The sequence below is a fragment of the Ochotona curzoniae genome, unplaced genomic scaffold (genome assembly GCF_017591425.1).
Source record: "Ochotona curzoniae isolate NIBS_2020 unplaced genomic scaffold, NIBS_Ocur_1.0 contig_3819, whole genome shotgun sequence".
NCBI classification, from domain to species: domain Eukaryota; kingdom Metazoa; phylum Chordata; class Mammalia; order Lagomorpha; family Ochotonidae; genus Ochotona; species Ochotona curzoniae.
In genome coordinates, this window is record NW_024466004.1 from 55,821,264 (window position 1) to 55,833,481 (window position 12,218).

The 12,218-nt window shown below is 43.9% G+C and overlaps 1 protein-coding gene across 1 annotated transcript in view; it reads right to left on the reverse strand.

Moving 5' to 3' along the window:
* SEC63 (SEC63 homolog, protein translocation regulator) overlaps positions 1 to 12,218 on the reverse strand; it is a 69,546-nt gene that overhangs the window by 33,180 nt on the left and 24,148 nt on the right. The window contains exons 2-3 of the mRNA XM_040983854.1: positions 4,691 to 4,790; positions 2,154 to 2,268 (exon numbers count right to left, since the gene is read on the reverse strand). Of these exons, the coding sequence (XP_040839788.1) occupies positions 2,154 to 2,268; positions 4,691 to 4,790 (215 nt within the window). The remainder of the gene's footprint in view (positions 1 to 2,153; positions 2,269 to 4,690; positions 4,791 to 12,218) is intronic.

Below are 12,218 nucleotides of genomic sequence, written 5' to 3' on the forward strand. Positions count from 1 at the left end.
TTCACTCCCCAATTAGCTGAACAGCCAGAGCTGCTCCAATCTGAACCCAGGAGCCGAGAGCCTCCTCTGGGCCTCCCAAGCGGATGTAGGGTCCGAAGGCTTTGGGCCGTCCTCGACTGCTTTCCCAGGCCACAAGCAGGGAGCTAGATAGGAAGCAGGGCCACTGGGACTAAACTGGTGCCCATATGGGATCCCTGCACATTCTAGGTGAGGACTTTAGCCTCTAGGCTAACACCCTGGGCCACTAATTTTTTATTTTTAATAAATGGTAGAATTATTTTGTGCAGTCTTTATTTCACTGAGCTCCTGCTAGGAGCCATGCAGCGCACTAGGCACCAATGATATGAGTGAAACACAAGAAAATAATAAAGAAAGAAATGCTGGCATTTTAATCTGTCAAAAACAGTGTCACATCAAATTCAGACTAGGTCCAAGAAGCCTTAGAGTAACAACTTCCTTTACAAACTGGGGGACAGCAGGTAGGCTCATCTGCCAACATACTGCCATATTAAATACACACTTACTAAGCTGGCCCATGTCCTAATTAACATCAGTGTCTATTAAGAATTAGTTTGCTGGGCCCGGCATGATAGCATAATGGATAAGGTCCTAGCCTTGAACGCACCCGGGATCCTATATGGGCGCCAGTTCTAATTCCGGCTGCTCCACTTCCCATCCAGCTCCCTGTTTGTGGCCTGGGAAAGCAGTCGAGGACGACCCAAAGCCTAGTGACCTTGCACCCACGTGGGAGACCCGGAAAGAAGTTCCTGGTTCCTGGCTTCAGACAGGCACAGCACCGGCCATTGCAGCCACTTGGGGAGTGAATCATTGGACGGAAGAGCTTCCTCTCTGTCTCTCCTCTCTGTATATCTGTATTTCCAATAAAATAAATAAATCTTAAAAAAAAAAAAAGAGAATTAGTTTATTACCCCCAAACCTTCCAATCCTGTAAAATCTGTCCAGGAAACCATAGTCATCGTACAGAGAAACACATGCTATGTAAACTTTTCTTTGGTAAGGCAGATTGCTACATGATTGATACACTCCTTCCAGGCTTCTACTGAGTGAGACACATGCTTGGGGCAAAATACTGGAAATAGTAGGAGATTCAGCTTAGTAAGAAGCCTCATTTTTTTCTATCTGAAGAAGGGTCAGGGGGCTGACACTGTAGCAGAGCAAACTGGGCTTGTTTAAAAAGTGTGATCTATACTTTTTAAAAATCAAAGCTAGGGGGGAGCAGGGGAAATCCAAGCACCTATAAAACTGTATCACATAATACAATGTTACTAATACTAAAAAAATAAAATAAAATAAAAAGAAAAAAAATCAAAGCTAGATGATCTTCTATTAATTTCATTTCTGAAACACTAAAAACAGTAAACACTAAAAAGATTAAATTTATTTTAGGACTTATCAATCAAACTCAATCAAGTGATCATTGAAGGGGGCTACCCAAGGTTATGCTGAACTTCTGCAACAACAGTATTGTTCTTCACAGGACTATATAACGGACATAACCTAACTGCCTAATTAAAACAATGTTGTAAGATTGATGTCACTCTAGGACCCCTGTACAAGCTAAGTAAGCCTCCCCATCTGAGGCACTGGCATCCCTTATAGAAACTGGTTTCTGACCCAGCTGTTCCACTGCTTATGGCCTGGAAAGGCAGCAGAGGATGGCCCATGTCCTTGGCCATCTGCAACTATGCAGGAGACCAGAAGCTCTTGGCTTTGGTGCCAGCCAGATCCACCTGTTGCTGGGAAGTGGACCAGCAGAAAGAAGACCCTCTCTCTCCATCTCTCTGTATAATTATACCTTTCAAAAAAGAGTAAGTCTCTAAAAAAAAGATTGTTATGATTCAACTAACTTAAGTAAATCATCCAGCTTTATAATGAAACCAATCTTACAGATGCCTTTGAAAATCATGCACAGTAAGTTCTCATTTCATCTTCAAATATTCTTAAATTTTAGCAAATGCAAACCAATCCTGAATACAGCAATCATTAATGATAGCTTAAAAAGATACACACATCAGAAGTGGTAATTGTCTTACTTTAATAAACATATCTAACTGACCAAATGAGGCAAAACTCAATCATAACTTACGGGATACAGGCTTATTAAACTGATGTGCATTGGGAGAAATACTTACAGGATCCAAATTTAACACTTCGTAAGGATTGTATTCTTGATATTCTCGATCTGTCTTGGAAACTTTGTATGCAAGGAATAAGAACAATGCCCATCCTGCAAGCAGAACTATTTTCCTGTTTAGAAAAAAGTGAAGCATAAGTAAACACATATTTGGACTCCGATTCCAAAACAAAGCATCCTCCATGCATATGGTCTTAGGAACTAATTTGTGAAATCTCTCATCATCTTCCTATAAGCATAATTTTCTATTCTATTCTATTCTATTCTATTCTATTCTATTCTATTCTATTCTATTCTATTCTATTCTATTCGAAAGTCAGATATACAGAGAGAAGGAGAGACAGAGAGGAAGATCTTCTGTCCATTGATGATTCACTCCCCAAGTGGCCACAATGGCCAGAACTGTGCCAATCTGAAGCCAGGAGCCAGGAGCCTCCTTTGGGTCTCCCACATGGGTGCAGGGTCCCAAGACTTTGGGCTATCCTCTATTGCTTTCCTAGGCCATAAGCAGGCAGCTGGACAGAAGTGGGGCTGCCAAGATTAGAACTGGCGTCCTCATTGGATCCTGGCGTGTGCAAGGCGAGGACTTTAGCCACTAGGCTACTGCGCCAGCCTAAGCATAATTTTCTATGAGCACTTTGGAGGCAATTTTCAGAAATGACATACCTTAGTTTCAGAGATGCTACCAGAAAGGAAACATTACACAATGGCTGCTTAATTTCGAAAGAAAATTTCAGGAATGACTAATAAAAACGTTTTAATTGTTTATGCAAATTGTTACAAATATTTACTCAATTTTCCTTCCCTTCAACAGTCCTTAGTTTGCACTTTCAGTAAATCAATTTATTAATCACTGAAAAATCCTTCTTTTTCCCCCCCTTGAATGTTGAGGTTCAGATATCTTCAAACTGTTGGGAAGCCAAAAGAATTTACCTGGATGCTTCTTTTAAAACTGGAACAAAAGTTTAATTTAACATAAAAAACGGAAAATAACAAAAGTGTATAGAAAGCTATTTTGGGGCCAAGAGTAGCAGGTGAAACAGCCTAATGACACCAGCACTCCATACGCATGTCAGTTACACTCTAGCTGCTCCATTTTGGATCAAACTCCCTGCCAACATGCCTAAATGGAAGATGGCCCATGTCTCCAGGCCCCTGCACCCATTTAGGAGACCCAGGGGAAGCTCCTGGCTCCTGTCCATGGCCTGGCCAGCCCTGCCTGTTGTAGCCATTTGGAGAGTGAACCAGCATATGCAACACCATTCTGTCTCTCCTCTCTTTGTAACTCTGTGTTTCCTTCCTTCCTTCCTTCCTTTCTTCCTCCCCCATCTTTCCTTGCTTTTCTTTTTAATATTTGTTTTTGGTTTTTTTAATTGGAAAGGCAGATCAGATTTACAGAGAGAAAAGACAGAGAGAATCATCTGTCACCTGCCAATTCACTCCCCAAATGGCCACAATGGGCAGAGCTGAGCTGATCTTAAACCAGGAACCAGGAGCTTCTTCCGGGTCTCCCTCACAGGTATAGGGTCCCAAGGCTCTGGGCCATCATCCTATAATGCTTTCTCCCAGGCCACATGCAAGGAGCTGGATGGGAAGTGGGTTGGGACATGAACCTGTACTGAGATAGGATTCCCAGAGTTTGCCAGGTGAGGATTTAGGCAATGAACCATTGATTACACTGGGCCTCTAACTGCCTTTCAAATAAAGAAGGTAAATCTTAAAAAATAAAAGTGCCACTTGTCAATACCAATTTGCCTTTTGTTTCACATCACTGAAGCGCTCAACACTAAAGTTAATCTTTGCCTCTTCTTACAAAGCCTTACAAACGAAAAAAAAAGGGGGGGTGCGGATTCAAGCCATCTAAAGTAGCACAACTATGATTAAAACTATCATAAAGTACCTGGCATACAGGAGGCATCCAACAAACTCTGTTACTCTGGAATGCAAGTTGACCCTGTCATCTCTTGCTTTTGCAATCTTTTTTTTTTTTAAAAGATTTATTTATTTTCATTGCAAAGTCAGTTAAACAGAGAGGAGGAGAGACAGGAAGATCTTCCGTCTCATGATTCACTCCCCAAGTGACCACAACGTCCGGTGCTGCGTCAATCCAAAGCAGGGAGCCAGGAACTTCCTCCAGGTCTCCCACACGGGCTGTCCTCGACTGCCTTCCCAGGCCACAAGCAGGGAGCTGGATGGGAAGTCGAGCCGCTGGGATATGAATAGGCACCCATATGAGATCTTGGCACTTTCAAGGCGAGGACTTTAGCCGATAGGCCATCGCGCCAGGCCCTGCTTTTGCAATCTTTTACAGATACCACAGTCAGGATTTTTTTTCTTACATTGTCCACCCTCCTGGTCCTATGGATTTCTAATCCATTCTGTTCACATTTCTCAAACTTACTAATTCTATCTTATGCCTATTACAGGCTACATGTTCTTTACACACAATGTCTGATTACAGTATTACACCTCTATTTGGCATGAATATCAAAGAGTAAGCACTACATATTTTTAAAAATTGAAACCATTACTTACTTTACTGTAGGGATAATATTTGGCTGAGGTTTTAGCAACCTTAAACGATACCACATACATCTTCCATACACTTTTCTGATATTCTTTAGTCGAATTTGCTCTGTCAAAAAAAAAAAAAAAGATGAGTTGAACCATTTTCCATCTAAAGATAAAACCAGAGTTAACACAATATTAAGCATCATTACCACGCTACCATCTACTCGAACTTAAAGTACTTATGTCACTGAAGGCATCCTAAATATTGTCTCACACAAAGTATTTTCTTGTGGACAATTTCATCATGCAAAGCAAGATTTATGTAAGATAGAGGCTTCCCACCACAATGACAGGAGTAAAAGGGAATCCTGAAAAACTAAAAGCAGTGGGCACCTCCCTCTTGGGTTGCCACTCCCTCTGGTGACCATGAGAACCAGGACTAGGCGTAGTCATAGATAGACAGAGAGTGGCACCCACCAGCACCAGTGTGGACTGGATAGTAGGGCTGATTGGGATGAACTAGGCTTCAATGCCCATTAACATGTACGAGAGCTGAGTGGGATATGGGAAAGACTGGACCAGTCTACTATACATACTGGCAAGCATGGGAAACAGTACAGGGGACAGACTTGGTTGGAGTTATTGTGAGTTGCTCTGACTACGCTGCCGCTCCATTGGTTTCCGTGATGGTCAAATGTGTGAGGGGCGGGCAGGATGGGGCTAGACTCCAATACACATTGGTTTGCTAGAAAACAGCGCTGGAAACAGAGCTGACCAAGCAATTGCAGCCACCCGTGTACGTGTGTGTGTGTGTGTGTGTGTGTGTGTATAGGCTATTTTGGGCAATGGACTGTGCTGGACCCTGTACTGGCAAGCACACACAGTAATCAGGTCTGGAATCACTTCTGTTCAAGTATCTTTGTGGACTTCCCCACCCCCCACCTGAACCATTAGTCTCAGAACCCCAACCATGTAGAGTGTGGCAGGTTCTATTATATGACCATGGAATGCATGTGTCAGAGCTGGGCCTCCTCAGTGGCTTAGACAGAGCAGTGGACAGCATATCCAGATGAACAGGAAGGATATGGCAGAATATTGGAGTCTGCAGAGGATACCTGGTACCACAACAGAGGTTGGAGGAGAGAACAAATTGATCAACTACCTTAGCCATGTGTTGGCAGTGAAAATCTGGGCAAACGGAGACTCTAAGATGGACTATGTCAGCCAGTGGATTCTGCAGAGATTTCATCGTGATTGGAATGGCAGGATCAAGAGCAATTTAGAACTGTTGAACTAACAAAAATCACTTGAGCAGGACCCTTGGAGCAAGCCCCCACACTGGGGCCCCTGGGATGATGGGAGGTTGGGTGTGGCTTCTCCCTCTTTCTCCCCTCTTCCTCCAGATACAGGAAGAAAAAAGAGAATGTGGAAGCAATGGTCTCATCCACTTTCCTTTAGCCCTTGACCCTTTACAACATAATCAACTACGTAAAAATCATCAAAAGAATAAATTTTTTTTAAAAAAAAGCTGAAGCTGTTACGGGGTATAGCCAGTGACTGCCTGCACCCACTGACAGTGGACAAATGAAATGTGGCTGTGTCCCCCTCCCTCTGTCCTGAAGGTGGGTCCTAACAGCAATGGAATGATAATTCCATCCTCAGCCACTCCCCACCACCACCTAGATATTTGCTCCTGCCCACCTATGACTCACCTGAGAGGGCATGTTATTGTGTTGTTGTGTAACCACTCCCCTCACAAGCCCCTTTAAAAGGTCTATGAAGCTGGGGCTCGCTCTTTCTGGTCAGGTGCTTCCATTACTCTGGCAACTCGACTCTTGGCTGACCCAGGACAGGTAATCCCCTGAGCATTGTCCCTTTGCACTGCTTAGATGGGACAATGGATATAGTAGTGTTGTTTCTGGTTTGTGTACTGTCAGGAGTTCCAGGAGAGGTGAGGGGCCTAGCAGTAGTGGAATGTGGGCAGAGAAGCCAAGGAAAGGTGAATGTCTGCAGCTTTGTAAGTGTGTCCAGGTTATTCGTTGCATGTCTCTTAGGATGGATAACTTATTTTGTTGGGGAAGCTGGGACATAGGTCTCCAGCTTAACAGATGGACTTCAGGATAATGACCATTTGTTTCCCTTTGGATTGTGTTTGGTTGGATTATGATTGGTTGGATTGCCATCCATACCATACTTGTGATCTGCTTATTTCTAGTATGCTCTATTATCACCACGCTTGGTTAATAAAGACTCCTTAATAAACCTTAGACATGTCTGGTGTGATCTCGCTCGCACCCCGAAACAAAAGAAAGGTCTAGATCCATGCCTTTTCCCTTAGCCCCAGGTGTCCCTGTCTGCCTGCCTTAGCACAAAGTGTCCTTGCCTGCTTTTTATCAAAAGGAATTCACCTCAGGGAGTGATTTCTTATCTACTGCTTCACCAGTAGATAAGAACCTTAAGGGTCTGGAAGGAAATCCTGTAACTACATTCAAGTAACCCACCCACACATACACACAAAGGTCAATAATCCCTTCCTAAAGATCACCACATAGCTGACCAATCAGGAATCTTACACGTACACGCCTTTTAGCCCCAATTTTTAGTCTATGAAAACCTTTACCCCGACTACTGGGAAGCCCAGGAATGAAGCAATAACTGCCTGGCTCCTTGCTCTATGCACTGCAATACAGATCGACTTTCTTCCACTAACCCCAATGTCAGTGACTGGCTTTTTGAGTATCAGATGATCAGATCCACTTTGGGGGTTCTGCAACAATACCTCCAATCAGTTTGGGGTGTCATTCAACAACAGGAGGGAATCCAAGGGAGGACAGACCCAGGAAAATGGTGGGAGTTGAGTCTTTCAAGTACCATTTCAGGGAGGGAGGCGAAATGAATCAAAGGGTAGGGAAGGGAATTCCTGTTCAGTTCCTTCATCAAAATAAAAAGGTCATCAGAAGGGTATGACTAACAGCCCCCCTCCTCCCACTGTTATATGGTAACTAGAGTTCAGGGAGGTGAGGGTCCACTTAATGCCCAGTGGCTTCTCTTTAGTGTAAGACAAGGAGCTAGGAGGAATGTTGGAGCCAAATGTCCACCCAAATCAATGTATTGTAATAAAAAAAACATGGATACAGCTCTATCTGTGGCAAGAGCCCAGGAGCAGCAAAATGCCAATAGTAATGAACACATCCAGCAGCCTAATCTTGACTTCTAAACATCATTTTTGCTAATAATAGGAGCCAAGAATTCCAGTGTATTCCACTAAAATATTAATTGCAAAGGAGAAAACAATGACATTACATTGAGCAAGTAAAACAGGCTAAATAAATGCCCACCCCAAGAGGCCCACAGCTCAACACCTACAACCCATCATTTTAAGTACTTTATAGCTGTGACCAAATGAAGGATCCTGAAACAAGGAAATTATCCTAATATGACTCATTCAATCACAGCAGTGTTTAGAAAGGCAGAAGTTTCAAGGGTCAAAAAAAAGTGATACAATGAAGAAAATCTTGGAATAATGCTCTTTTTAAAGGGCACACAAGCAACCTCTGGAAGCAGAACCAAGGAAGCCAATTCTACTGCAGGAGCCTCCAGAAGGAACCTTCCCCACCAACCATGGCTTCAGCACAAGGTAAGTTGATTTTGGACTTCTGGTTTCCAAAACTGGAAAAGATTAAAGCTGCTGTTTTAAGCCACTGTATTTATACTAACTTATTACAATAGGGAACTAACACAATTTGGCAGTGACCATCTTTATCAAGGGTTCAATAAACATCACCAGTTCAAAGACAACCTGGAGTCATTTGGAATGCAATCAGTGTTTTGTGATAGTCCTGCCTAAGAAACTATCTGAATCTAGTGACAACCTAAATTTATAGCTCATTCCACTAGATAATCAGCCTATAACAATTAAAGTAAAGGCCAATCAACTATTCCAGACTGAAGGAAGAAACATGCCAATGAAATGTGACAATGTTCCATTGCCCCAGGCCCATATATCATACTCTCTCAACTTAAATTTTCCCTTTGAAGAGAACATTTAAATCAATCACTAAGTATCACAGAGCATGCTTTATATATTAACACAGTGGCATTTATAATTCCAACACAACTAAAATTTCATGGCATACATGGGAGGAATGACACGAACATCAGTCCTGAAGACTGGTAAGAGCCCTGCCAATTTGGATTCTAAGCCATTTTACCTCACAACCCTGTACTCCACCAACCTGCTCTAACTTCCTAACCATCTTATCATCAACCCCTGTAACCTCATGGCACCGCATGTCCCTCCACCAATCCTTTGCAGCATCACCCCTTGTACCTGTCTGTCACTGCATCTACCAATCCCCACAGCCCCTTGATACCCACCCATAAACCCACACCTCTGCGTGCAGGGCACCCCTTCTTGCTCTTTCCCCATGCTGGGGCCCTTTGGGCTCCCCCTCTTGCACTCTTTCTTCCTCTTGCTCTCTTCTCTTGGCTCTCTGCTCTTCCGGTTTTAGGTTCTCAGCTCTCAGCCCCCTGTTTTCCCACTGGCCTCCCAAGAAGACCCTCCTGTTACCATGATAGGAAAACTCTTTCTCGGAAAGCCCTTCCCTGCAGCCACCTCCCCTGCCGAAATAAAGACCTCCTGTGTGACTCCCTGTGTCGGACATCTTAGGTTAATGGTGAAAATTCCTAACAAAACATTCCAAATCTTTGGGTCAGACTGAAGCCAGGAGCCTCTTCCAAGGGCTCCCACATGGGCATTAGGGCCCAGGCATCTGGGCCCTAATCTACCCTCTGAGTTGGCTCAGAAGTAGAGCAGCCAGGACTAGAGCCACGACCAGAGACAGTGCCTGTGAGAGTGGCTCAAATAGAGCTCAGGACTGATGAGACCCCGCCATCTTGGATGCAGAACCACTTCCTGCTTCTTCCCACTCCTCACAAGTTGCGAGCCTTTCTGGCTGCCCAACAATCCGTGATAACCTCATGGTGCTGACAATCCTAAGCACCAATCGCTCACGGCTGCCCTCCCTTCCTCTTCCTCTCTCCCAGCTACACATGCTGCCCCTTTCCCACGGGGCCATTCCTTGTCCTCCTCCATCTTGCCCCCTTACCCTTCCCTGCAGCCCCCTCCCGCCACTATGGCAGGAAACATTTCCCTTTTTGCTCTATCTCCTCCACCTCCACTCCTGTTCTTATACTGCTGGAATAAAGAACTTCCTAAGTACTTCGTCGGGTCTAGTATTTTGGGTTTGTGGCAAACTTATCCTGGAAAGAGGACTTGGGTGTGGGAATTAGCTGCGTGTAAGGACTTGGATGCAAATAACAGCAAACAGTGCCCACACAGAAAGACGGTGAGGACAGCGCAAGTAATTGGTTCCTGCCACCCACACAGACACTCAGGCTGAGTTCCTGACCCCTACCTGTGGGCAAGCCCAAACTCAGTCATTACAGTTACTTGGAGATTGAACCTGCAAATGACAACACTCTGATTTCACACATTATCTTTTTTCACACTCTTATAAATAAAAACTTATTTTTATTCCCTGTGACTATGAAGTGTTGTCCACTTTGTTTTGCTATATTTGTTTATTTATTTAAAAGAATAACAGAAGCAGAGACAGAAATAGAGCTAATCTCTCTATTGGCTCACTCCCTAAGTGGCCACAAGAGCTGAGTCTGCACCAGGCTGAAATCCAGGGCTGAGTTTGACAAGTACGTGGCAGACTGACATACTCGGGCCATCAGCTCCTGTTCCCCGGGCACATTAGCAGGAGCTACATCAGGAACAGAGTAAGCAGGACTCTAACTAGGGCCCCATAATAAAGGATGGAGGCACCAAGCAGTAGTTAAAACTGCATCAAAAGACTTGCCCCTCTCCCTCCACTTGGCTTCAAAAATATTCACACCGTAAATTGAAAGAACATTACAGGGGCCCGGCGCGGTGGCGCAAGTGGTTAAGTCCTCGCCTAGCACGCCCGGGATCCCATATGGGCGCCGGTTCTAATCCCGGCAGCCCCGCTTCCCTTCCAGCTCCCTGCCTGTGGCCTGGGAAAGCAGTCGAGGACAGCCCAAAGCTTTGGGACCCTGCACCCACGCGGGAGACCCGGAAGAGGCTCCTGGCTTCGGACCGGCATAGCATCGGCCCGTTGCGCTCACTTGGGGAGTGAATCATCGGACGGAAGATCTTCCTCTCTGTCTCTCCTCTCTGTATATCTGCCTTTCCAATAAAAAATAATAAAAATAAATCTTTAAAAAAAAAAAAAAAAAAAGAAAAAAAAAAAGAAAAAAAAGAAAGAACATTACAATAAACATTCTTCGCTCAAATTCACCAATCATTAACATGTTTGTAATTCTTGGCTTTTTCTCAATTGCCTTCTCCTTCCCTCTTCCTTTCATCTGAACTTTTTTTTTTTTTAATTTATTTATTTTTATTACAAAGTCAGATATACAGAGAGGAGAAGAGACAGGGAGGAAGATCTTCTGTCCAATGATTCACTTCCCAAGTGAGTGCAACAGCCAATGCTATGCCAATCTGAAGCCAGGAGCTGGGAACTTCTTCCGGGTCTCCCACACGGGTGCAGGGTCCCTAGGCTTTGGGTCATCCTCGACTGCTTTCCCAGGCCACAAGCAGGGAGCTGGATGGGAAGTGGAGCTGTTGGGATTAGAACAGGCGCCCATATGGGATCCTGGCGCATTCAAGGCGAGGACTCAAGCCGCTAGGCCATGGCGCCAGGCCCTCCTCATCTGAACTTCTTTACAGTAAGGTGAAGATATCAATATAATTCACCTCGAAATGTTTTAGCACATTTCACTAAAGATTATCAATATCCAAATCCATCATGCAATTTCAGCACCTTTGTCTTTTGCAAGTCAAATTTTCTGACATTATATTTTCTGAATGGTAGCAACACACAAATATAAATTGATAAAGTATTAAAATAAATGTAAATCATGTGTTTTCAAGTATAAGCCATTTGGAAATATGTCATTCACATATCCCCGAAAGATCAAAAACTCTAATACCAAAATTTACTTTTTCTATCTTCATTTTCACTTTACTTAAAAGGCAGAGAACCAGATCTTCCATCCATTACTTCTCTCCAACACTGCGTGTAACAGCCAAGGGCTGGGCCACACCAAAGCCAAGAGCCTACAATATCCTGGAATGTACATTAACAAGAAACTAGAGTGAAGTAGCTGGGATCAGCATTTGCATCAGGTGTTACGAGATGAGATGAAGGCATCCCAGACACTCAGGCCAAAATTTATCATTTTAATTAAAAGTAGAGGCAGGTCAGGTGATTCAACACGAGCATGTCAGCTCAAATCTCAGTTGCTTTGCTTCTGATACAACTTCCTGCCAATGAACCTAAGAGGAGAGGGAAAGATGGCCCAAAGACTTGAGTCCCTGACATCCACATAGAGATCAGCCTGGCTCACATCTGGCAACTACAGCCATGTGGGGAGTGAGCAAGCAGACTGGAGAGCACTCTCTCTGTAGCTCTTTCAAATAAACAATCTTAAATAACAGTAACAATAAATACAAAGGCAGGTA